Source organism: Fusarium musae, chromosome 9 (assembly GCF_019915245.1).
Source record: "Fusarium musae strain F31 chromosome 9, whole genome shotgun sequence".
NCBI classification, from domain to species: Eukaryota; Fungi; Ascomycota; class Sordariomycetes; order Hypocreales; family Nectriaceae; genus Fusarium; species Fusarium musae.
In genome coordinates, this window is record NC_058395.1 from 1,904,484 (window position 1) to 1,925,886 (window position 21,403).

General features: G+C 47.8%; 7 protein-coding genes across 7 annotated transcripts; 5 read left to right on the forward strand and 2 right to left on the reverse strand.

Annotated features, from left to right (window-relative positions):
* Positions 1-118: 118 nt before the first annotated feature.
* On the forward strand, positions 119-1,026 carry J7337_011844 (uncharacterized protein; the record flags this gene model as incomplete). Its single annotated transcript, XM_044829378.1, has 2 exons — positions 119-335; positions 383-1,026. The coding sequence occupies 2 exons, from the start codon at positions 119-121 to the stop codon at positions 1,024-1,026; spliced, it is 861 nt and encodes a 286-aa protein (XP_044676053.1).
* Positions 1,027-2,578: 1,552 nt separating this feature from the next.
* J7337_011845 (uncharacterized protein) lies at positions 2,579-3,282 on the forward strand (the record flags this gene model as incomplete). The annotated part of the gene is made up of 2 exons (XM_044829379.1): positions 2,579-2,908; positions 2,956-3,282. The coding sequence occupies 2 exons, from the start codon at positions 2,579-2,581 to the stop codon at positions 3,280-3,282; spliced, it is 657 nt and encodes a 218-aa protein (XP_044676054.1).
* Positions 3,283-6,603: 3,321 nt separating this feature from the next.
* On the forward strand, positions 6,604-10,303 carry J7337_011846 (uncharacterized protein; the record flags this gene model as incomplete). Its single annotated transcript, XM_044829380.1, has 3 exons — positions 6,604-6,909; positions 6,958-7,472; positions 7,519-10,303. 3 exons carry the CDS (start codon positions 6,604-6,606, stop codon positions 10,301-10,303), a joined length of 3,606 nt encoding a protein of 1,201 aa, XP_044676055.1.
* Positions 10,304-10,926: 623 nt separating this feature from the next.
* Positions 10,927-11,994, forward strand: J7337_011847 (uncharacterized protein; the record flags this gene model as incomplete). The annotated part of the gene is made up of 1 exon (XM_044829381.1): positions 10,927-11,994. The coding sequence occupies one exon, from the start codon at positions 10,927-10,929 to the stop codon at positions 11,992-11,994; it is 1,068 nt and encodes a 355-aa protein (XP_044676056.1).
* A 710-nt stretch (positions 11,995-12,704) lies between these two features.
* On the reverse strand, positions 12,705-13,862 carry J7337_011848 (uncharacterized protein; the record flags this gene model as incomplete). The annotated part of the gene is made up of 2 exons (XM_044829382.1): positions 12,705-13,460; positions 13,515-13,862. The coding sequence occupies 2 exons, from the start codon at positions 13,860-13,862 to the stop codon at positions 12,705-12,707; spliced, it is 1,104 nt and encodes a 367-aa protein (XP_044676057.1).
* A 3,260-nt stretch (positions 13,863-17,122) lies between these two features.
* On the forward strand, positions 17,123-19,740 carry J7337_011849 (uncharacterized protein; the record flags this gene model as incomplete). Its single annotated transcript, XM_044829383.1, has 3 exons — positions 17,123-17,246; positions 17,475-17,619; positions 17,676-19,740. The coding sequence occupies 3 exons, from the start codon at positions 17,123-17,125 to the stop codon at positions 19,738-19,740; spliced, it is 2,334 nt and encodes a 777-aa protein (XP_044676058.1).
* A 423-nt stretch (positions 19,741-20,163) lies between these two features.
* J7337_011850 (uncharacterized protein) lies at positions 20,164-20,542 on the reverse strand (the record flags this gene model as incomplete). Its single annotated transcript, XM_044829384.1, has 3 exons — positions 20,164-20,207; positions 20,317-20,401; positions 20,480-20,542. 3 exons carry the CDS (start codon positions 20,540-20,542, stop codon positions 20,164-20,166), a joined length of 192 nt encoding a protein of 63 aa, XP_044676059.1.
* Positions 20,543-21,403: the final 861 nt, after the last annotated feature.

Below are 21,403 nucleotides of genomic sequence, written 5' to 3' on the forward strand. Positions count from 1 at the left end.
CCATCAATCATCACTGGCGATCACCCCCGCATCAGTACAGATATATTAAGATCAATCTGCCTCTATCATTAGTCTCACGATCGAATGTTCGACTCGTTATTATTTCTAATCAGTGAAGATGTCACCATCTGCCACCACAGCTAGCCCAACAGGCCAATCCATCCTAAACACGGCAGAGGCCCAAGATGGCAAAGTGAAACGCATCCACAAGATTCCAGAGTTTTCCACCAAAGAAGCTACGAGACAATGGCAATTGGGACAAATGGCTGCAGCATTTCGTGTGTTTGCCAAACTTGGGTATGCTGATGGAAGCAGTGGCCATATTAGTTTGAGAGGTTTGCAGCGACATCTCGATGCTTCGCTATCAGACTAACAAGAGTAGATCCTGTTGATCCAGAAACCTTCTGGATCAATCCATATGGCGTTCACTTCGGGTTATTAACCATATCTGATATGGTTCACGTTGATGATAATGGCAATCGTATCGGAGGTGCAGAGAAACCTGTCAACACAGCTGGTTTCATCATTCACGCAGCCATTCACAAACGTCGACCAGACATCAACGCTGCTTGTCATCTTCACAGTCCGTACGGCAGAGCTTGGTCAACCTTTGGCAAGCCCATCGAAATGATCAATCAAGACAGCTGTATGTTCTACAACGATCTCGCCGTCTATGCCAATTTTGGGGGAGTCGTTTTCGCCAAGGAAGAAGGCAATAGGCTTGCTGATGCTCTTGGAGCCACCAAGAAGAACATCATTTTGCAGAACCACGGCCTTCTTACTTCGGGGGGTACCATTGGTGAAGCAGCAGCGTTCTTCATCGCTTTGGAGCGAGCATGCCAGGCACAATTGCTTGTAGAAGCTGCTGTGGCTCCGAATGGATCTCAGCTCAAGAAGTCTATCGTTAGTGACGAGGAGGCACAATATACAAAAGACAATACGGGAAGTCCTGAGGCAATGTATATGCAGTTTGAGCCCGAGTATCAGATGCTTCTCAAGGAATCCAAGGGCGACTTTTTGCAATGAGCAGGCACATTGTTGCATAATACAAATCCCATCAATTGAACAAAACTTGAACCTTTGACGACATGCTGGGCATTGATGGCACAGTATCTTGGCATTCCTCTGATTCGTCTGAGGGTAGATGGCCCTATGGCTAAATCCTCCGCATTACTTAACGGTCTACGATCACCTGCAACCTATGACACTATAAAAGGCGAGTTGCTCTCAGCTTCCCATCGTATCGGCAACTCGACTTCCACCAGCTTGTTCTCATCGTCGGAGATTTCTGTATGAGCCGATGATAATCTGGTCTATAAGAACGTGGATCTCCCTTATAAATAGTTTAAACAGCCATATATTAGTATCCAATTGGTTGCCATGATTCGATTTATCGTTGCAGTGTTTCTCATCAACACTGGCTAGGCCTCATTGCATCCACCACAGACAACATATGTTCCTCTCGTTACAGTCAGAAGCGGCACATACTCTGGAGTATATTGTTCTCAATATGACCAGGACTTCTTCCTTGGCGTGCCATTTGCTCAGGTATCTCTCGGGTTTACTGTCGTTGCCACAGCCGGCTAATTCCTCTACAGCCACCAGGGCGTTTCTCCATTGCTCAAGAACTAAATACAACTTGGAATGGTACCCGAACAGCACATGAGCATCCAGTCCATTGTTGTGGCTACGGATATGATCAAGACGGTTTCGAACAGTCTGAAGATTGTCTCTATCTAAATATTGTACGGCCCGCAGGCCTACACGACGATGGACTTCCAGTCGCTGCTTGGATTCATGGAGGAGGTCTAGAAATGGGGGGTGCTGCGGATCCGCGACACAACCTCTCCTTTATCGTTGAGCAAACTGTTACCTTGGGGAAGCCAGTCATTGGTGTTAGCCTCAATTATGGCCTCTCAGCATTTGGGTTTCCTGTGGGTAAAGAGGCCATGAAAGAAGGAGTAACAAATCTAGGATTTCGTGATCAAAAGACTTGCGCTCAGCTGGATCAACGAGAATATCGGAGCCTTTGGAGGCGACTCCGAAAAAGTAACCATCTTTGGGGAGAGCTCCGGCTCGGAAAGTGTTGCTGCCCAAATGTTGGCGTACAACGGTTGGTACACAAGGCTCTTAACCTGAGATATCTCTCTGACCACTTATACAAGGGCGAAACGATGGCCTTTTCAGGGGAGCTATGGGGCAGTCAGAGGCTTCGGTGCGCCCCTTGGTCGATATCCTGGTGGCTTCAATGCAACTGAAGCCCTGCAGAATACTTATGGCGATTTTGTCAGCTCGGTTCTATCGTGTGAGAAACTGGCCGGATCAGCATCGACTCTAGACTGCCTACGTAGAGCGCCCAACGAGGAGATTGACACAACATTGCGATCCAGCACTTCTCAAAGATGGGCCCCTGTCTTGGATGATGACTTTTTTGCGGACGATACCACGAACCAATTATATAGTGGAAGGTTCGTCAAGATCCCGGTTCTTATAGGAGCGAATACAGATGAAGGAACGTCTGTTGGTTTTTAGGGGTGTTAACAACGATGAAGAGTTATGAGCGGGGATCAAGGCCATGATGATTCCAGACGAAGTTGATAATACTACTGGAAAGACCCGGGATGAACTCGTCGATGAGCTATTGGAGCTTTATCCCAACGATCAAAGCATCGGAATCCCATCCTTGGAGATCTGGCCACATGTTATTCAGCCAGGCGATGACTACGCTAAGGAACTCGGACTTCAATATCGTCGAGTCAACGCAATATCCGGAGACCCTGTCATGCATTACCAGCGACGTCGTGCCAATGAGGCTTGGGCAAAGCATGGCGTACCCAGTTATGCATATCGCTTCAATATCATGCCTAGCGGACATCGGCCGCAGGGTGGAGTGGGACATTTCCAAGAAGTAAGGCCATGAGATCGATATCAGTGACAAATAACTAAACCTGTCAGGTCGCTTTTGTGTTTCATAACATCAATGGTGATGGATATGATACTAATCCGTTTGGGGGTAATGGATCATATCCAGCGGATGCTAAAGCCATGTCTAAGACGATCAGCACTGCCTGGATCAACTTCATCAATGCCCTTGATCCTGATGGGGATTCAGGGCCGGAACTATTTAATGGTAACAAGTGGCCTATCTATGAACCGTCTCATGGCCCTAATAGTAAGGGTGTGGTCTTCAACATCAATGGAACGCATGTTGAAGTGGACAATTGGAGAGCTGAAGGTATAGAGTGGATGTTGGAGCATGCTTTGACAGTTTTTGGAAACTAGGAGCTTCTCTGATACTCAGAAGAGAATTATATACGAGACATATTGCTGTTTATCTGATGTTTACTTGTTTCACACTTAAACACACCATTTACCACGAATGCTAGGATTATCTAGGCGTGATACTTGATTGCGGATTGGCACATCTTATGCATGATACAAGAAAATGAAGATTCCATTATTGCAGAGGCAGGGAGGTAAGAAAACTTGAGACCTTTATCCTAAGTAATGAAAAGACTCAGGCTACATATTCTGAATCTAGGGGAGTCTTTACTAAATTCATTTTAACATCCTACTCTAAAGTCTTATGTTTCTTGCACCCTGTGGAGGTGGGCAAAATGCTCCCCTTAATGAGGCATTGGGTAGCGTTATATCCAATTTACGAAGCACTGATAAGGTTAGTTGATATCTACTTTCAACAGCAGGATGAATACCATGCTCTGCTAGATAGATATATCGAAACTTGTCTGAATTGAATGCGAGTATGTTTAAGTGAGCAGCAACGGTTGATATGAGTTTGTGGTGTTGGAGGTGAAGCTAAACTCTATGACTGACGCAAGCATAGACTCGTACTTCCCGCCACCTTCATTCGTCTTCAACTTGCAACCTCCACGATCATATAACATCACGATCTCTTTGCCGGAACATAATTCCCACCGTCCTAGACATGGAAACAGGAGTTAACCACGATCTTACTACTCAATCATCGCCAGAAAAGCTGTCACGTATTGGCACAGGCTGCTGTGGAAGTGTCTGCGCTGACCCAGACTCGTCAAAAGACAACGGCACTCCCTCCTGCATCAAAAGAGAAGATGGAGATCCGCACAGATCCATTGCAAACGAACACTTCATACATCAGCTTGTTGTTCAATCTCTTCAGTTGAATCCCCAATATGCAAGAAACTTCCGAATACCCCTTTGCCGTGGGTTTCTCAGCAAGGAAGATGAGGGCTGGTCTCTGGTCCTCCCGCGACTTTCACCCGGTTCGAAACCTTGTAACGCATTGCTCAGCGAAAAGGCTCAGCCACTCTCAGAGAACGTTAGAAGGTTGTTGGTCTCCAAGTTTGCAAGAGGAGGAAGTGACCAGGATGCCATCATCAACGACAAGAAGAACGAGCACTGCCTCATCCGCCCATATCTTGTTCGCAGAAAGAAGGACTGGGGGAATACGAATCACGGCAGTTTCTTCAGCCTGAGGAACTTTCCACTTTGCTGCTACTGCTGCCGAGTGTTTTTGGCGAAACGACCCGTATTATCCTCGACCTGGGTCTTCAGAGACTTCTGATCAGGAGCTTTGGTGTGCTTTCAAGGACCATTATCTGGAGGTGAGCGGGGAGATGTTGAAGAAAGAGGAGCAGTCTGTGAAGGGTCTTCCCAAGTTACTGATCAGTATCGTCGAGGAGGGCCCAAAGTTCACGAAGGGAAAATAGCTAGCAACGGCAATTGAAGAATCAAACAGTCCTTGTTACAGTAACATAGGCACCTCGATATGTACCTTTGTGATGATTTCTTAGAACTATAGGTAAAGATGGAGATTTAGGGTAATCTCTGTGTCTATATCTTGGGGTGCTGATACTACTCATATTTGCAACAGTCTCAAGCATCAATTTTAATATCTGCTGACAAATTCCTCGATGGTATATACGGACTGGCAGAGCGGTCAGTATTGATATTCATGCCTAGACACGGAATTCCGATGCTGACTGTAGGATCGTTCTTCCCAGTCGGTGGAACTCCAGGATTGTCGAAGTCCAAAATAGGCAACGAGAGATCTAATTATACCACTTCGAAGCAAGCGCTGAAACGCGAAATTCATCCGAATTATCAATTCCTTATGGCCGTTTCGTTCTTAAATACTGAGCCTCGCCTACGAGCTCTTCTTTGCTATCATTCAACTCTACGCACGATAGAGAATATTGCAACACCCAATGTTTGCTGCATATCTCGAAAAGCTCGCCAATGCTGGCGGGCCTGAGGTCACCTACGAGGCAGGCTGTCACTGTGGCTATATCGGCCTCTCAGTAGCACTCTCTCCTCCTCTACCCAAGCACGAGGTCATAAACTGCAATTGTTCCATTTGCCGTCGAGGAGGTTACCTTCTTGTTTGTATGAATTGCTCAAGGTGTTAGTTCGGACAATGCTGACCCGGATCACTCACTCACTAGACCCCGCGTATGAAAAAGTGACATGGCACAACGACTCAGATAAGCGTGTCTCGCGATATCAATTCAACACAAAGGCTCACGATCACATGTTTTGCCCCAAATGCGGTGCCAGCATCGGCATCGATTTTGCGAGGGTATGGCCTGAGGCTCCTCGCTATGGCATCAGTGTGGGTGATTGAACCACTGTCGTAGAATGGTCTTTACTGACAGTTTGCAGGTACGACAATTCAACAACATCGATCTTGACTCACTCCAATACATAAAGCTCGATGGTTTACATACCGCTGAACCAGGAGTTGACTTGTCGGGAAAAGAGTTTGATCCAAAGGCAAACGAAGCCCCTACTTCTAGGTATTAACTAAAGAAGCTGTCAGTTGGAGTTGGCATTGCAGGTGGGAAACAGTTTCATAGCAAGAAGGATAGCTTGCACCAATTGCAAGATCGAGATTCAGCTGAAGTCTTGTTTGGGACCCAAGCTTGGCTAAGCCATTTACGCAAGCTTTTGGTGGTGGGGTTTGGGATGATCAACCATGGATGTTGATGCTTGTGAATACCCTGTCTGGCTGAACTCTTGTGTCTTGATCAGCGATTAGCAGTCTTGGCACGCATGAAACAAGATGATCTGATGAATTACTGCGGTATTGTGCCTATAATTATCTGTCAATTGTCACTAAATACAGTAGACATCGTCGTCGTTTATGAGATGCTGCTGATAAGACCATCAACGTCATTCACGGTTAGTGGCGGTCCGGAATTAAGCAGCCCGGCCACGAGTGCGGGGAGCTCTCCCCTGTAACTTGCCTTAACGCGGCTCTTGTGCCCGCTAAAATTGATCGTCCCGGGGCCAAAGCTCCCTGTATTGAAAATACGTACTTGCGGATAATCGACGTCATCGACCTCAATCATGCCTTGAACTTGAATGCTTTCCTTGGTTGATTGCGTTTCAAGCAACCATCCCAAAGCGATGAATCAATCGCAATGGGCCAAGTAGTGGCATTTGTGTGACGCTAATTTCAATTCTGGTGTCATATCAATATTTCACTTCTCTCCCTGCTCTGTCCTCTCCTCTTCTCCTCCTCTTTTCTCTCTTCGTCATTACACCTGAGTTGGGGAGCTCAACCAACAGCTTAATTCTCTATCTGCCTTGAGGTTCGCCATAATGTCGCAGTTTGAGCAGCAGCAGATCCCTGCGGCTGGGCAGCATTACAGCGCCCAGAACCGTGTGCCTAATGTTCGCCAGTTCATGGACCAGTTGGATCAGAACAAGAAGGCCCGTGATGCTGAGATTGACGAGCAACTGAAGCAGAACAAGATCCACGGAGAGACAAAGGATCACAAAAATGATAGAGCTGAAGCTATTCGGAAACAAAAGGATATCCGCACCGTGCGAGATCCTGTGACAGGAAAGGATGTTGGCATTCGAGATGCCGACATTGATTACAAGGAAGCTGTTGAGAACCCCCAGGTAGGCACCAATATGTTATTGGTGAAAATTCAGGACTGACAGTTTCAGCTATCAATTCCCAACGAGAACTTAGGAAAGCCTGCCACCATCGCAACCTCGTCGAAACAGTCTGGTGAAGAGTACCGTTACGCCCAAGATGTCACAGCACCTCCTGACCCCGTCCAAGAGGGTGCAACATCAGATGTCCCCATTCGAAGTGAGAAGACATCCGTGGTGTTCTACAAGACCCCTTCAGTCAGCTACGAACCAATGTTCGAGATTCTCGAGCAACGCAGCAACGTTTTGTGTATCGGCATCTTCGCCGCCATCGTCTTTATTGGAAAGATGTTCGGCGGTCGCCTTCTTGGTCTTATTCCCCTGGGTTTCTGCGTAGCTTCTGGTGTTTTCCTCTGGACAAAAGACCTGATCCGTCAAGGCAGAGATCTCGAATGGTCAAGCGAGCAAGAGCGTGGCGAGACTGCCACCGCAAACCTGATCCCTGAGTCCGTTGAATGGATGAACACCATGCTCGGAATCATGTGGGGACTGATCAACCCTGAGATGTTCGCTGGCGTTGCTGATACGTGAGTAAATGTTTAGAGTGTCATAACTTGGTGCTAACTTTAGCAGTCTCGAAGATGTTATGGCGGCCTCGGTTCCTGGTGTCATTGAGAACGTTCGCGTCGCAGATATCTCCCAGGGTAACAACCCCATTCGCATCCTCAACATGCGCGCTCTTCCCGACTCTCACGTCCAAGACATCAAGGACGAGCAGCACCGACAGAACGAGAAGACTACTGACCCTGAAGAGCTCGCGGCCAATGAGCAAGCTGGCTCGTTCTACAATCTCGAGGTTGCGATCGCCTATCATGCGAAGCCATCTGGAGCGGATATCGCATCCAAAGCGCGCAACATGGGTATGCAGCTTGTTTTCTACCTGGGTATCAAGGGTCTCTTCGGTGTTCCTTTGCCCATCTGGGTCGAACTTCAAGGCCTCGTTGCGACCGCTCGAATTCGACTCCAATTGACCCCTGACCCTCCTTTTCTCAAGACTCTCACTTTCACGCTTATGGGTATCCCTAAGGTTCAGGCTGGTTGTACACCAATGATCGAGAAGGGCGTCAACATTCTCAATCTTCCCCTCATCTCCAACTTTGTCAACTGGGCCATTGGCGCTGCCGCGTCGATGTACGTGGCTCCCAAGAGTCTGTCTCTTGATCTTAGCAAGATGCTCCAGGGTGACGACATCAAGAAGGAGACATTGGCTCTCGGTGTTATGTTTGTTCGAATCCACAAGGCTACCGGCCTCAGCAAGCAAGATCAGCGTGGAAGCAAGGGCGGTGGTTCCGATCCTTACATCACCATCAGCTGGAGCAAGTTCTCCAAGCCACAATTCTGTACCCGTGTTATCCAGGACGATCTCAACCCCGTTTTTGAGGAGAGCGCCGGCCTTTTGGTTACTGCTGATCTTCTCAAGGCTGACGAGCAGCTTTCGGTTGAGCTTTGGGACAGTGATCGATCTTCTGCTGATGATGTCGTTGGAAAGGTCGAGCTCAGCATTCAGAAACTTATCCAGCACCCCGGCAAGATGTTTCCCCAGGTTTCTAAGCTTCGAGGAGTCAAGGCAGACAGCGAAATGCCCGGAGAGCTCCACTGGGAAGTCGGCTTCTTTGGCAAGACACAATTCCGAAAGGCCCTCCGAACCGATGGTCGGGACCTCAATCTCCCCAAGGCGCTCGCGGACAAGCCTGAGCTTCAAGAGAACAAGGGCGCGATCGACACCAAGGAGGAAGATGCCGTCATTCACACTCCTCCCGATCCATTGTGGCCTTCTGGTATCCTCAGCATCGTCGTTCACCAGATTGTTGGACTGGAATTGGAAAATATCAAGGGTTCCAATGGAAAGCGAAAGGGTAGAGAGTATGAGCCAGCTCGTCCTGAAGCCGGTGAAGTCAAGGAAGAACAGGCCAAGTCTCTGCCCAGCTCTTACTGCACCATCCTTCTCAACGACGATCTCGTTTACAAGACCCGAACAAAGGTTGTTTCCTCTCAACCTATCTTCAACGCTGGAACCGAAAAGTTTATTCGTGATTGGCGCTCTGCTATCGTTACAGTTGCAGTCCGTGACTCCCGCAACCGCCAACATGACCCTCTCATTGGTGTTGTCCCTCTCAAGGTCACTGATATCCTTCAAACCAGCAGCGAGTCTACCAGATGGTACCCTCTCGACGGAGGCATCGGATTTGGCCGCATTCGTATCTCTTTGTTGTTCCGTTCCGTTGAGCTTCGGCTTCCTCCTCCTCAGTTGGGTTGGGATATCGGTACCTTCGAGTTCGTGTCTGACTCCATCACCACCACTGGCTATGCTCCTTCAAACCACGCCAAGATTCGCTTCCGTACTGGAGGCTCGTCTACCAGCGTTGGCAAGAGCTCATCCACTCGTGAGGCCGATGGCATGTCATTCAACATCAGTGGTGCCGACGGAAACCAACGTGTTCGCCTGCCAGTTCGACACCGCTACAGTTCACCCATCTTCATGGAATTCTACCCGAGTGGAAAGCGAAACCCCGATGCCTATGCCGTTCTCTGGCTCCTGGAGCTTGTTGATGGTGAAGAGACTGACTTTGACATCCCTGTTTGGAAGTGCAACCACAGCGTACGACTTTCTCAGAACTACATTACTGAAGCAAATTACAAGTCTGTTCCCGATATCGAGATGGAGCAGATTGGTCGAGTTCGATTCCGAGCCCGATTTTCTGCTGGAACGGATTCCGATCACATCAAGTTTGCCAGCACAAACGACGACCGTGAGACAATCGAGGCTTGGGAAGCATGCTACGCAGAGGGTGTGCGTCAGCAGGATGTTGAGACTGAGGTTCCTCCTGTGATTCAGAAACTCCACGAAGAGTCTCTGACCCATGGCCGTGACGTTCTCGCCCAAGCCGACGAGAAGCAGAAGCAGAAGTGGCTTGCCAAGGATGGCACCGATTGGAGCGGTGCCTTTGGTGAAGATCCCTCTGTGTTGATGCGCAAGAAGACCAACAGCGAGTCTAGCGAGGAATACGACGACTTTGATGAGGATGACTCCGATCCTGATCTTGGTATTCAAGATGCCGACACTGAGCCTACAGACCCGTCTGAGAACGGGCGCCCTTCCGTTGATACAACAGGCACCAATGCGACGAGCGCTACGAACAGTTCCCAGGCCAGCTCCAGTAGCAAGAACCCCATCAAGAAGATCAAGTCATACCGCTCCGATAGTCGCGATATGCATCGCAAACATCGAGGACTTATGCAATGGCGACCCATGCGCAACGTGCAGTTTGCCAAGGACGAAGCCAAGTTTGCAGTTCGAAAGGTGGCTAAGCTTGGAGCCCTGGATGGCCGAAAGCCTGATGTCGAGACCGAGGTTTAATACAACAAAATTTCCTTTGTTTTCAAGAGGCGATGGCCGGAAAGGCGATTGGTAAACGGATGAGATTGATGATGGCACGATTGGAGTTCTTGCTTATTATGATTGTTTTGTATAAATGCGAATAGCAGTTATTGAAATGAATTGAACCCCTGATAATAGCCAATATCTTTTCCGTGATATGTGCAGCAGCAAACATGTAGATAAACAATGAATGATCTGGCCTCAGCCCCAGCCGTCAGTATAAGAAATTACTAAAATCAAATGAGCAGAGTTTTTGCTAAAATATGCATCTAATTGAAAAGAGTTATTGACTCTTCAATATATTTCTCGCTGTTGATAAATGGCATCTCTTCTTCGTAATGCTCGAGCACGTGAGTGAATGAAATCGGCGTCCCGCCATGGATCTCTGGGCAGATCTTAGACTCCTGCCTTCACCACCTCTGGACAGCAATAACACTTATTATCTGTTTCCAAAAGTGGCATATCTTACATATTAAGAGCTTTCCCTCATTACTTTATCTTATAGGCTTCTTTCCTTCTCAAATCAATCCATTCCACAACCCGCATTCTACACTCTAAACTCAGCGCGACACGCCGCGTCAAAGCGTGTTAAACTGTGCAGCATGAGCTTCAACAGTATAAACCCTGGGAGCCAAGGCAAAAAGAACCAGCACACCCACTTACCGTCACATATCAATCGCTTTGATTCTGTCTCCGATAGTCTAGAGTCGGAGGATCCTCTAGCCAGAGATGCGCCAACAAGAAGTCACAGCCAAAGCCCTGTTAAGCAACATTCAGGTTCCTTGACCCCAAGTGGTAGGTCGAGTCTCGCTGTCGTCCTCCCGAGGTCACCAGCCCATCTCGAAGCTTACAAAGAAGTCAGCATCGATGAGGAAGATGGCTTTGATGCGCCGGTCACGTCAGATCTTACCCCACGGGGAAGACCAAAGTCGTTATTCAAAGCAGTCAACGCTCTGAAAACGTCGAGTCCAGGTGGTACACAGACGGGAGTTTCCAGCGATGCAACGTCTACGACACCGGCTCGAGGAAGAGGCAGACCAAAGGGGTCAACGAACAAGTCAAAGGGTCTACAAACAGCAGCTGGAGCTCCTCGGCAGGCCCGACAAGCTGCTACTAAGCCGCGGCCTCATCCCAACGGCTTCCCAAAACGAAGAGGCCGGCCGCCAAAGCAACCTTCTCCTCCTCCAGAGACCATCTACTATCAAGTGAATGCACCAATCTTTCCGTTTCTGTGTGAGTGGAGAGACTGCAAGGCTGAATTACATAATCTCGAGACTCTCCGACGGCACGTTTACATCGTTCATGGTGATGATATCAACTGCTTATGGGGAGAGTGTGGGAAATTAGAGAAATCATCTGAGTTTGAGACGGACGAGGAGTTCAAAGAGCACATCGAGGAGGCGCATCTAGTGCCCCTATCGTGGCACTGCGGTGATGGTTTTAATAATATTGGCGAGCGGAGTTTACCGAACACGGCAGAGGACGTGCCAGATTATCTTAAAGATGAACACGGGAACCAAGTCACGCCCTCGATAAGAGATCAACAGGAAGAAGATTTGTTGACGTGGAGAAAGAACCGACGGAAACTGAAGGACCTGCTCATTCGTATGAACGACAACCTCCCTGATGAGTCAGATGAAGAAATGGGAGTCGAGAGACAAGCAGTCTGAGGTACACAGAGAGTTTGGTTAGTAGAATTGAGTACGAGTCCGGCTCGGTCTAATGCAAAGCGATTTTATGATTCAAGGTTACGTTTTAGGTATTGACGGTCTTGAAGTTTCGTGAACTGAAGGTGACCTTGATGTCTTGCTACCAGTGGCTTGGGAGAGGAGCTTTTCCTCAGTGAAACATGTGGAGAGACGTCTCATCCCCCGTGTTTGGTGAGATGACAGCGTGACGATGAGACCCCCATGGTGCTTATTCGATCACACGTGAAAAGAAGCTGCCGTTCAATTGGATCTCCCAAACAGTTGAGTGCTAGAGGCGAAGCTATCAGCCGCAGCTGAGACCGTCTGAAGCCTGATAACTATCTCGTGTATGAAATCACTCAAATGAGGCTGAAGTTACGAGAACCCAATCTCTAGGGCTGGAGATGGCGTCTAGCTCAGTTGTCTCAGCTCGATATCATTGGCATGCGTGGGAGTCAGAAGCATCATCCACATATCCCGAAGATCCGAGATGGAGAGACGGGATGTCTAACAGCACATCAACTTGGAACTTTTGCAGTTTAACATAACCAGCCATTTATTTAATTTTGAATTGTCATTAGGCCCGAGAGAAATGCATGAACTCTGTAAGCATTGTGACACCAAAGCACCAATTCCCCCGATCTATTAGGTACCAGAACTGCCAAGTGGCATTGCAAACATCCCGCCTTTTTTTAGTCAGAGGAGCTTCCCTTGCCGCCGTCAAGAGGGTTCTTGACTTGGATGAGACCGGGAGCAGCAAGAGTGACGTTGGGAACGTCATCAGGAGTGGCAATGTTGTTGGAAGTAGTCAGAGCAGCGTGGGTGAAGCCCTGAGCGACCAGCTTGTGGTAGGGGAATTCAGCCTTAAGCTTGACACTGGTTCCATCCCACTTAACGTTCTCGGCCTTGACACTATAGGGAAGTTGCTGGCCAGTGGTGTAGGTGATGTAGATATCCTCGCCCTTGTAAGACTCCTCGAGAGTAGCGCTGAAAGTTAGGCTTTGGTCCTCAGCCTCAATAACAGCAATGGCACCACCGTTGACCTGGAGAGCAGGGAAGATGGGAAGGTCGATCTTCTTGATATCCTCAGTGCAAGAGCCAGGAACAATGAAACCCTGGAGAGCAGACCAGGCGAAAGCAGCAGGGACAGTGGTCAGGAATGGTGACTCAGAGGGGACCTGGCCGAGGTAGATACGGTAGAAACCATTTTGCTCGCCCTCTTGGCCGATGACGGATGAGATCAGGCGGACAACCTCTGGAAGACCCTCGCTTGCGAAGACGACGTTGGCGTCTTGGAGAGCACCGAGAACAACGGCAGTGAAGGTCTCAGCGAGGAGAATGGCGTCCTTGAGGTTGTCAACGGGGAATTGGTATTTGCAAGGCGAAGGGGCAAATTTGCCGGCTGACTTGAGAGTGGCCAGGGCGCCTATAGCGTGCTGCTCTTCTTGCTATTGCAAATTGTCAGTTGACTGATATCCTTATAAAGATGGGTAAGTACTTACAGCAAGGACAGTCTTGAGAACATGCTTGGCCTCATGCAACTTGTCGCCCTCAACCTTGTATCCTTCAATGCCGTTGGTGACATTGTAGAGAAGAGAGCAAAAGTAAGCAGTCTCAAAGAGCTCGTTGAAGGCAATCAGCTGGAAAGCTGTGGTAGAACCAACACCGAGAGTGGTAGGAAGAGGAGCACCAGGGAGCTTTCCACCGGCCTGGATGGCGATCTGCTTCTCCTGTGAAGCATCGGGGTCGGGGAAACCATTCGCAGCAGGAACCCTGTAGGATTTGGGGACAATGCCAGCAAGGGCAGAGCCTACGAGGCCGACAGACGCAAAGAGTGTTGAGAAACGCATGGTTTCGGTGGTTGTGATGTGAACGAAAGGGAGTGTTGGCTATGATGGATAGACAAACAGAGAACGTGATGATTTACACTGCAAGATGGGACAAGTCAGTGAGCGTGGTATGAACTGACGAGAGGGAATCTGTTGAGGGGAATTACTGGGGGGATATATAGCTGTAATAGAAGAGAAACGGTACTTGGAGGAGGCTGGAGGATGGCTCGGCGACGAGAATTGAGTTCACGGCAAGTTTACTTCTGGAGGGGGGTCTTGAAGCTATCATGACGACATGAATGTCACAGGACGAATGCGATGAGATTGCGCTTGTTTGCTGAATCCCGCTGTGTCTTTGATGCTATGCTAACTTAGGTCTTACTCTTCAGCCCTGGATCTAGGCCTTGCCGATATGTTGCAGTTGAAAGGACGCAACTAGCTAGTTGAACGGCTAACACGGCCAGAGCTATCTTTGGAGTAGGGTCGGAGAATTGCGGTAGCGCGGAGACGATGTTACCTTGAGCTTGTCATCATTGATATATTGAATCGATGAATTGATGTTATGGTTAAAGATATAACATTTAACAGTGCTGAAGGATTGTTTCCTCAAGAAAGGTAACTTCTCAACAGTAAAGTAAATATCAAGCATAAAACGCCAGGAAAACATAAACAAACAAAACGCAGAATGTTACATCAACAAAACAGTTTGACAAGGTTTGGCTCGGCTCATCTGCCGTGTGGCTTGAACGCCAAATACCACCTTGCTCACAACATGTACTCCGCCCCACGGCTACTTGAATCCCCAGCTTTATTGCCAGGAACTGAAATGTCATCGGGCTACAGTAGATACAGTAGGGCTTAGACTTGATTATACTCGGCACCATGATTCCGGTCGTGAAGCTATTTCGTTAGGACGGGATTGTCAAGTTCCGCTGCTAATTGGGGACTTTGGTGAGCTAAGCGGGTTTTGCTGGCGTAAGACGGGATTGGAATGATCGCTTTGTTTGGGATTGGTTGTTTGTGGCATCATGTGATAGAGTATTGTATCAGAGGCATTTCGTGTAGTAGGTGCTCTCAAGGCTGTTGAAGTTGCTCTGATTTAAGCAGTTGAATGACAGCAATTATGGACCAGAGATTTTAGGATGACAGACCGAACACTCAGTCCAATAAACTTGATGATCCTTTGCATTCAAGCTGATCTTCTGTACCCAGAATGGTGTGTACCCTGGGGATCCCATTTCACAGCGTTTCTCAATTCCGATCCCAATATAAGGTAAGAAACTCAGTTGTCTTGGAGGTGTACCACACCATACGTACAGAAAATACAGTATTGAAGTATAAGCACACGTGACTAAATGATTACATGTCGCCTTCCGAAATTTCACGTTGTTTAGTGTAACTGATGTTGTTCCTTGCGTTTTCGTATAACCCTCTTACACATGGGCATTTTGTTTGATATCTAGCTGTTCACTGCAGAATCCTGTAGAACCTCCATAGATTAACACTCTGTCACCACTCTATCCAGTAAATAAATGCATACACCTACACATAACCACTATTTCTATCTTGTCAAAAAATACCTGATTAAGTGCGTCGATAGTAAGTAAATCTTCTTTGCTATCCGCAGCTACATAAAATACCCTGGACCTGGACATCGACTACGGTAAGCCTATGCATCTAACATCTATGAATCGGCAGTTTTTATTAAAAAGGCAATATACTTCTGCTTGAAAAGTAGAAGCGAAGCGGGTCAGATCAGGATTTGCTCGCATCTCGGTTGCGCACATTGGGGAGAGATCCTACTTATTGCATGTCACTTCTAGTGATTGTGACAGGTCAGGTTAAACATTATGCCGGCTGAGCCGTTGCTGCTCAAACCCTGTATTTTCCCTGTATCAACTGCAATTCTCATTTGATACCGCCAACCAACATGGAATTGAATGAAACCTACCCCGGTTGCAGATCACGGGTTCCGGCGCTTAGAGGCATGTGATGTGATGTGATACTCAAGACTTATGAAACAAGATCAAACCCATGATTGTGAAAATCGTTCTTCATGTTCTTCATAACACATGTATAAGTATTTCTTTTGTTAAAAATGTTTTCTTCTGTCCGGCGCGTCTTTCGTTCTAAATCTAAACCAGATAAAACCCCAGGTGTGAAGGAGAAGCCAGTTCCTGAGCCACCACCAGCGCCGATAGCTCAGACTCGAACAACTTTCTTTTACTCTGGAATACAGACGTTCCATAGCTCAGAAAGTGATAATGTCGAGTGAGTCCGCATATGTTTTCGCTTAGTCGTTGTCTGACCAAATGACCAGCATCGTCTTCATCCATGGATTGAAAGGAGACTGTCAAAAAACGTGGACGAACAAGACTTCGGGGAGTCCTTGGCCGAAGACACTTCTTCCTTTGGAAGTTAAGACTGCACGTATTCTCACTTACTCTTATGATTCAACTGTCACCGGCAAGGACGATGTTCCGTCACAGAATCGAATCTCCAATCATGCATATAATCTCGTGACTGCTCTCGCATCACTTCGACAGAGCGATAACACAGTAAATTGGATCACCACCCCTAGTTTCACTATTTCTTCTAACGACGCTAGAATGGACGACCTATTATATTTGTCTGCCATAGTCTAGGAGGACTTGTTTGTCAGGATGTAAGTCAGTCACTCGGGGAGCAAGAACACATCGGACCTTGATATATGGTGTCAAGATAAACTTGGCAAAAGGTTTCCTAAGCTGAGAAAAGGCATACCAAACTCAGTAAAGGCATCCTAAGCTTATGCTAGGTTAGCCTAGGTCTTCTCATCATTTAGGATCGAGGTCCTGAATTTTCATCCTCCCCTGGTCACTTCAATGATCCTGACTGGAGGCTAATTGTGAAAATAGGCACTTATCACAGCGAAACAACGGTCTGAACAGCACCTTCAAGATATAGTCAACTTCACTCGCGGCGTCATCTTTCTCGGCACACCACACCATGGATCAAGCCTCGCCAAGATCGGAGAACTGGTCTCGCGCTCCGTTGGATTGATCAAAGAAACCAACAGCGATATTGTGCAAGTCCTCACAAGAGACTCGGAAGTCCTAGCCCGGATTCAGGATAGCTTTCAGGCCCTTCTAATGACACGAAGCAAAGACGAAGCCACCATGATAGAAATTACATGTTTCTATGAAGAGCTTCCGACCAAGAACTTCGGAGTGATCGTACCCAAACATTCAGCCATCCTACCTGGCTACATCTCGATCGGGATACACAAGAACCATGCAGAGATGACAAAATTTTCCAATTCCGAGGAGCCTGGATTTGTGGCCATATGTGGGGAGCTTAAGCGTTGGATGAAGAGGATCCAGCAACCACAGTCTAAACCTCGTGAGCGTTCTCATGTTGCACATTGTGAGTACTCAACAAAATTGCCTCGGGGAGCAAGAAAACATCAGGCCTTGATATAGGGTGCCAAAATAAACTGGACATAGGTATCCTAAGTTAGCCTAAGTCTTTTCGTCATCCAGGATCGAGATCCAGAGTTTTCTTTCCTTTCCCAGCGCTGGCCCCAGGAATTCTTGGCCTTTAAGCCGAGGCCACTATCAGTACCCAAATCAAGACTAACTTTCTCCTTCTCAGGCCTCGTTCCATACACTTTCAACCCAGATTTTGTCGGAAGATCTGAGATACTTGACTTGCTGAAAACTCAACTGGGAGATCTGGAATCTCAGTCACCTGGTAGGGGTCATCGAAGGGCTGCACTCTATGGCCTTGGTGGAGTTGGGTATGTTCAGTAACATCCAATTCATTAGCAAAGTACCACCCACTTACTCCAAACAGAAAGACACAAATCGCATTATCATATGCATACTGGACTCAGGAAGTTTCTCAGGATACATCAGTGTTTTGGGTCCATGCTAGCAGCATCGAAAAGTTTTCAGAAGGTTATGCACATATCGCCAACGAGTGCAAGATCACGGGACATGAAGACCCTACTTTCGATGTTTTGCCAGCCGTCAGAGACTGGTTGGAGAGCAAGGAGAGTGGACAGTGGCTGATGGTCATTGATAACGCTGATGACCTGCAACTTTTCTTCCCTCCTAACGAACCGTCAAAGCTGAAGCCCAATGCCGAGAATAACTTGGCTCAGTTCGTACCAGAATGCCCTCATGGCAATGTGCTTATCACAACAAGGAACATGCAGGTAGGCTCACGACTTACAAAGGGCAAGTTTCCCATCGAAGTCGGCAAGATGGACGAAATTGAGGCATCTCAGCTTCTCCGTCAAGGCTTACACCAGGAGGATGAGTCTGAAAAGGACTTGCTCCAGCTCTCATCTCGTCTGGAGTTTCTTCCTCTAGCTCTGGTGCAAGCAGCTGCCTTTATTCAGGAGAACTCCATCACGGTCAACGAATACCTCGAGCTCTTAGATGGAAGTGCGGACGATCTCATTGATCTCCTGAACGAAGAATTCGAAACTGTCGGAAGGGACTCGGACACGCCTCGCGCGGTTGCCCAGACCTGGATGCTTTCCTTCCAACAAATAGAACGACAGTATATTTTTGCTAGTGAGCTCCTCTCGCTGATGTGCTTATTCGATCGCCAAAGAATACCTCTCGAATTCCTCGAGTTTTACGCCAAAGAAAATCTACCCGCAGACTCGAATACCAAACTACAACTTGTGAAGGCACTTGGGATACTAAAGGCGTTCTGCTTCATCCGGGCAGAGAAAGCCGGTGACCATACCATGCATCGTCTGATTCAGTTAGTCACGCGGAATTGGTTGGTACGAAAAGGAAGCATAGCCGAGTTCACCAGGCACGCTTTCCTCTCTGTGTCGGACTTTTACCCCTATGCACAGTTCGAAGATACTGAATGGTTCGAGAAGTTGACAACATGCACTGGGTATCTTTCGCACGCAAACTCTGTCCTGGAGGTCCAGATACTTGAAGTAGAGGAAGATAGACTTGTGAGGGCCTCATTACTTCACCGAGTTGCGTCATTCCTCTATTACCAGGGCCGGTACCGTGAAGCAGAAATTATGCAACGCGAAGGAGTTGGCATTCGAAAAGAGCTATTAGGTGACGATCATCTGGAGACTCTCGTTTTAGTCTCAGACCACGCAGTTTCGTTGGCAGATCTGGACCAATATGAAGAATCGGAACGCTTGCTGCGAGGTGTCGTGGAGACCTGGAAGCGACTCGAAGGCGATGAACATTACAAAACTGTTGATGCCATGGGTAACCTTGCTGTCATCCTCTCCGAACAAGACAAAAATGAGGAAGCAAATGCATTAGAGAGACAAGTTCTCGAGGTCAGATTACGAACACTCGGAGAAGAACATCTCGATACTATCCACACGATGGATAATCTTGCAATCAACCTGGATGAGGACAAGGAGGAAAAGGAAAGGATGCAGAGAAGGTGTTTAGAAGTAAAGATAAAGCATCTTGGTGAGGAGCATCCTCTAACACTCGACAGTAAGGCAAGTCTGGCGAGAACATTATTTAGCAAAGGCTGTGGTCTCTCGGAGGCTGAGGACTTGCAGGTCCAAGCCTACGAGACTAGCAAAAGAGTTCTTGGTCTAGAAAACCCCAAAACTCTGGCCCTCATGACTGACCTTGGGACCACATGGTTGGCGTATGGTCAGCTCTTCATAGACGATAGGCATTTGTATCCCGACGTTGACATGCTTGGCGATGCGAGGAATATATTGGAGGAATGTCTTGCGCTGCGGACAAAGCTGTTTGGTCCAGATCATTTCTACACAAATACGACACGCCAGGTGCTGGAGGAGTGCCTAGAGTCAATCGAGGTCGCGAGACGTCTTGATGCAGAAGCGGAGGCAAAGGCAGAAGGAAAAGCAGAGGCAGAAGCAGAGATATCAGACCTTGATCCTAAGTGACAAAAAGACGTGGGTAAATCAAGGTAGCATAAGCCTAGGATACCTTTTGCTGATGTGTTCTTGCCCCCGAGGAGAGTCAACCGAAGTCAGGAATTCGCAACGTATAAGGCTTTGAGAGGGAGTAAAACACCAAAGAGAGGACTAGAGCTGCTTGTTTAGCCATCACGAACAACCATCAGTACATAGATTTATTGAAAGAGAGGCTAGCATAATCCATTCAAACACAACCCGTATCATATTACACCGCTTCGCCAGTGCTACCCAAAAGTCTTTTCGTTTCGTCGCCGTTGAGGTATGCCTCCGAACATCCCGCATTTCGTCAGGCCCGTGTTCCTATACCCTATTTCGTCATGGAGCTCGCGGAAAATCGGTGAAATCTTGAGCCAAGGCTGACAATGTTCGTACAGCGCGCATAACCGGCGTCTATTTCTTGCCTGCAAGGCCTGCGGCAGCCTTGCGCGCATCGGCTACAGGGGGTTGTCAGCAATTTTTGTTCCAAAAGCGACGTTGTGTTGGTTCGCTGTTGTATTCGGAAGTCGATCGATGATAGGGCTGAAAGTGGTTGGTTGAACATACAAGCTGCCTGTTTTCGTCGCATAATTTCAGCGGCGGTCTCATTCTCCTGCTGCATCTGGGTACCAGACTTGTTTGTGCCCGACTTCTGTAAAAGAGAAGAGGTCATGTTAGTACTTTGTCTTGTGGCACTAATTCATGGAACAGAATTGAGGATAAGCCGAACCATTTTGCTCTTCTCCTTCTCCCTTTTGGCGCGAGCCAGATCACGCTGGTTGCCACGAGCCATGTTGTCGATCGATATTCGGGTTGAAACGAGGGTTGAAACGGAAACTCTAACGAGGCTAAGAGATGAAATCGTCGGACGTTTATATTCGAGCAAGAGGTGAAGAGGAAAAGAAAGTAACTAGTTGCGACACGAGTGGCCAGACCGTCAGATAAACCTAAGCAGACAGGACTGAAGGCTGTGCCCTTTTCCGCTTTAGTGCCAGTCTTTACCAGAGCGCCAATCGGAGAACAAGGTTTTGGAGGCCTGTATGGCCTCGATTTGGGCTGCATTGACCAATCCAGGTACTTTGATTTCGTATATTAGTATCACGTAACCTTATGTATCTCGCACTCGTCACCCAACCCGGTTTTCTTTTTTTAAGCTGAACGACCTCACCTCATCAAAATGTCGACTGGCAAAGCGATGCAGCCCTATGATTGAGAAAGAGAGACTTTCGCCAAGTTGAGTTCTGAGGAACAGAATCATTGTTCATTGGCTGATGCTTGCTCCTTGACAAGTACGGTGCCTAACAACATCGCAAGTCCAAACTTTAATGCCAACCTCCAATATTTACAACAGCACATCTGAGAAAGTTTATCCGAGCTGTGTTTCTTGAAATTTGGTCAGCCACGTAAGAGAAAGACTCACCGAACTCGATGTGTATTTAATGATCTCATGTGTCACTCAGAAGAGACTTATGATATGCTGAGGACTTGAGGTACCCCCAAAGACAAGGGTATATGCTTCAATGAGCTACAACAGCAATCCCATTGGCTTTTTAAAGCTCACATGCCAGCAAATAGATACAATACTGAGTTCAATAGTTTGTTGTATTGCTTACGGCCTCTCACACTTGATCTACCACATTGATGGTGGTACCCG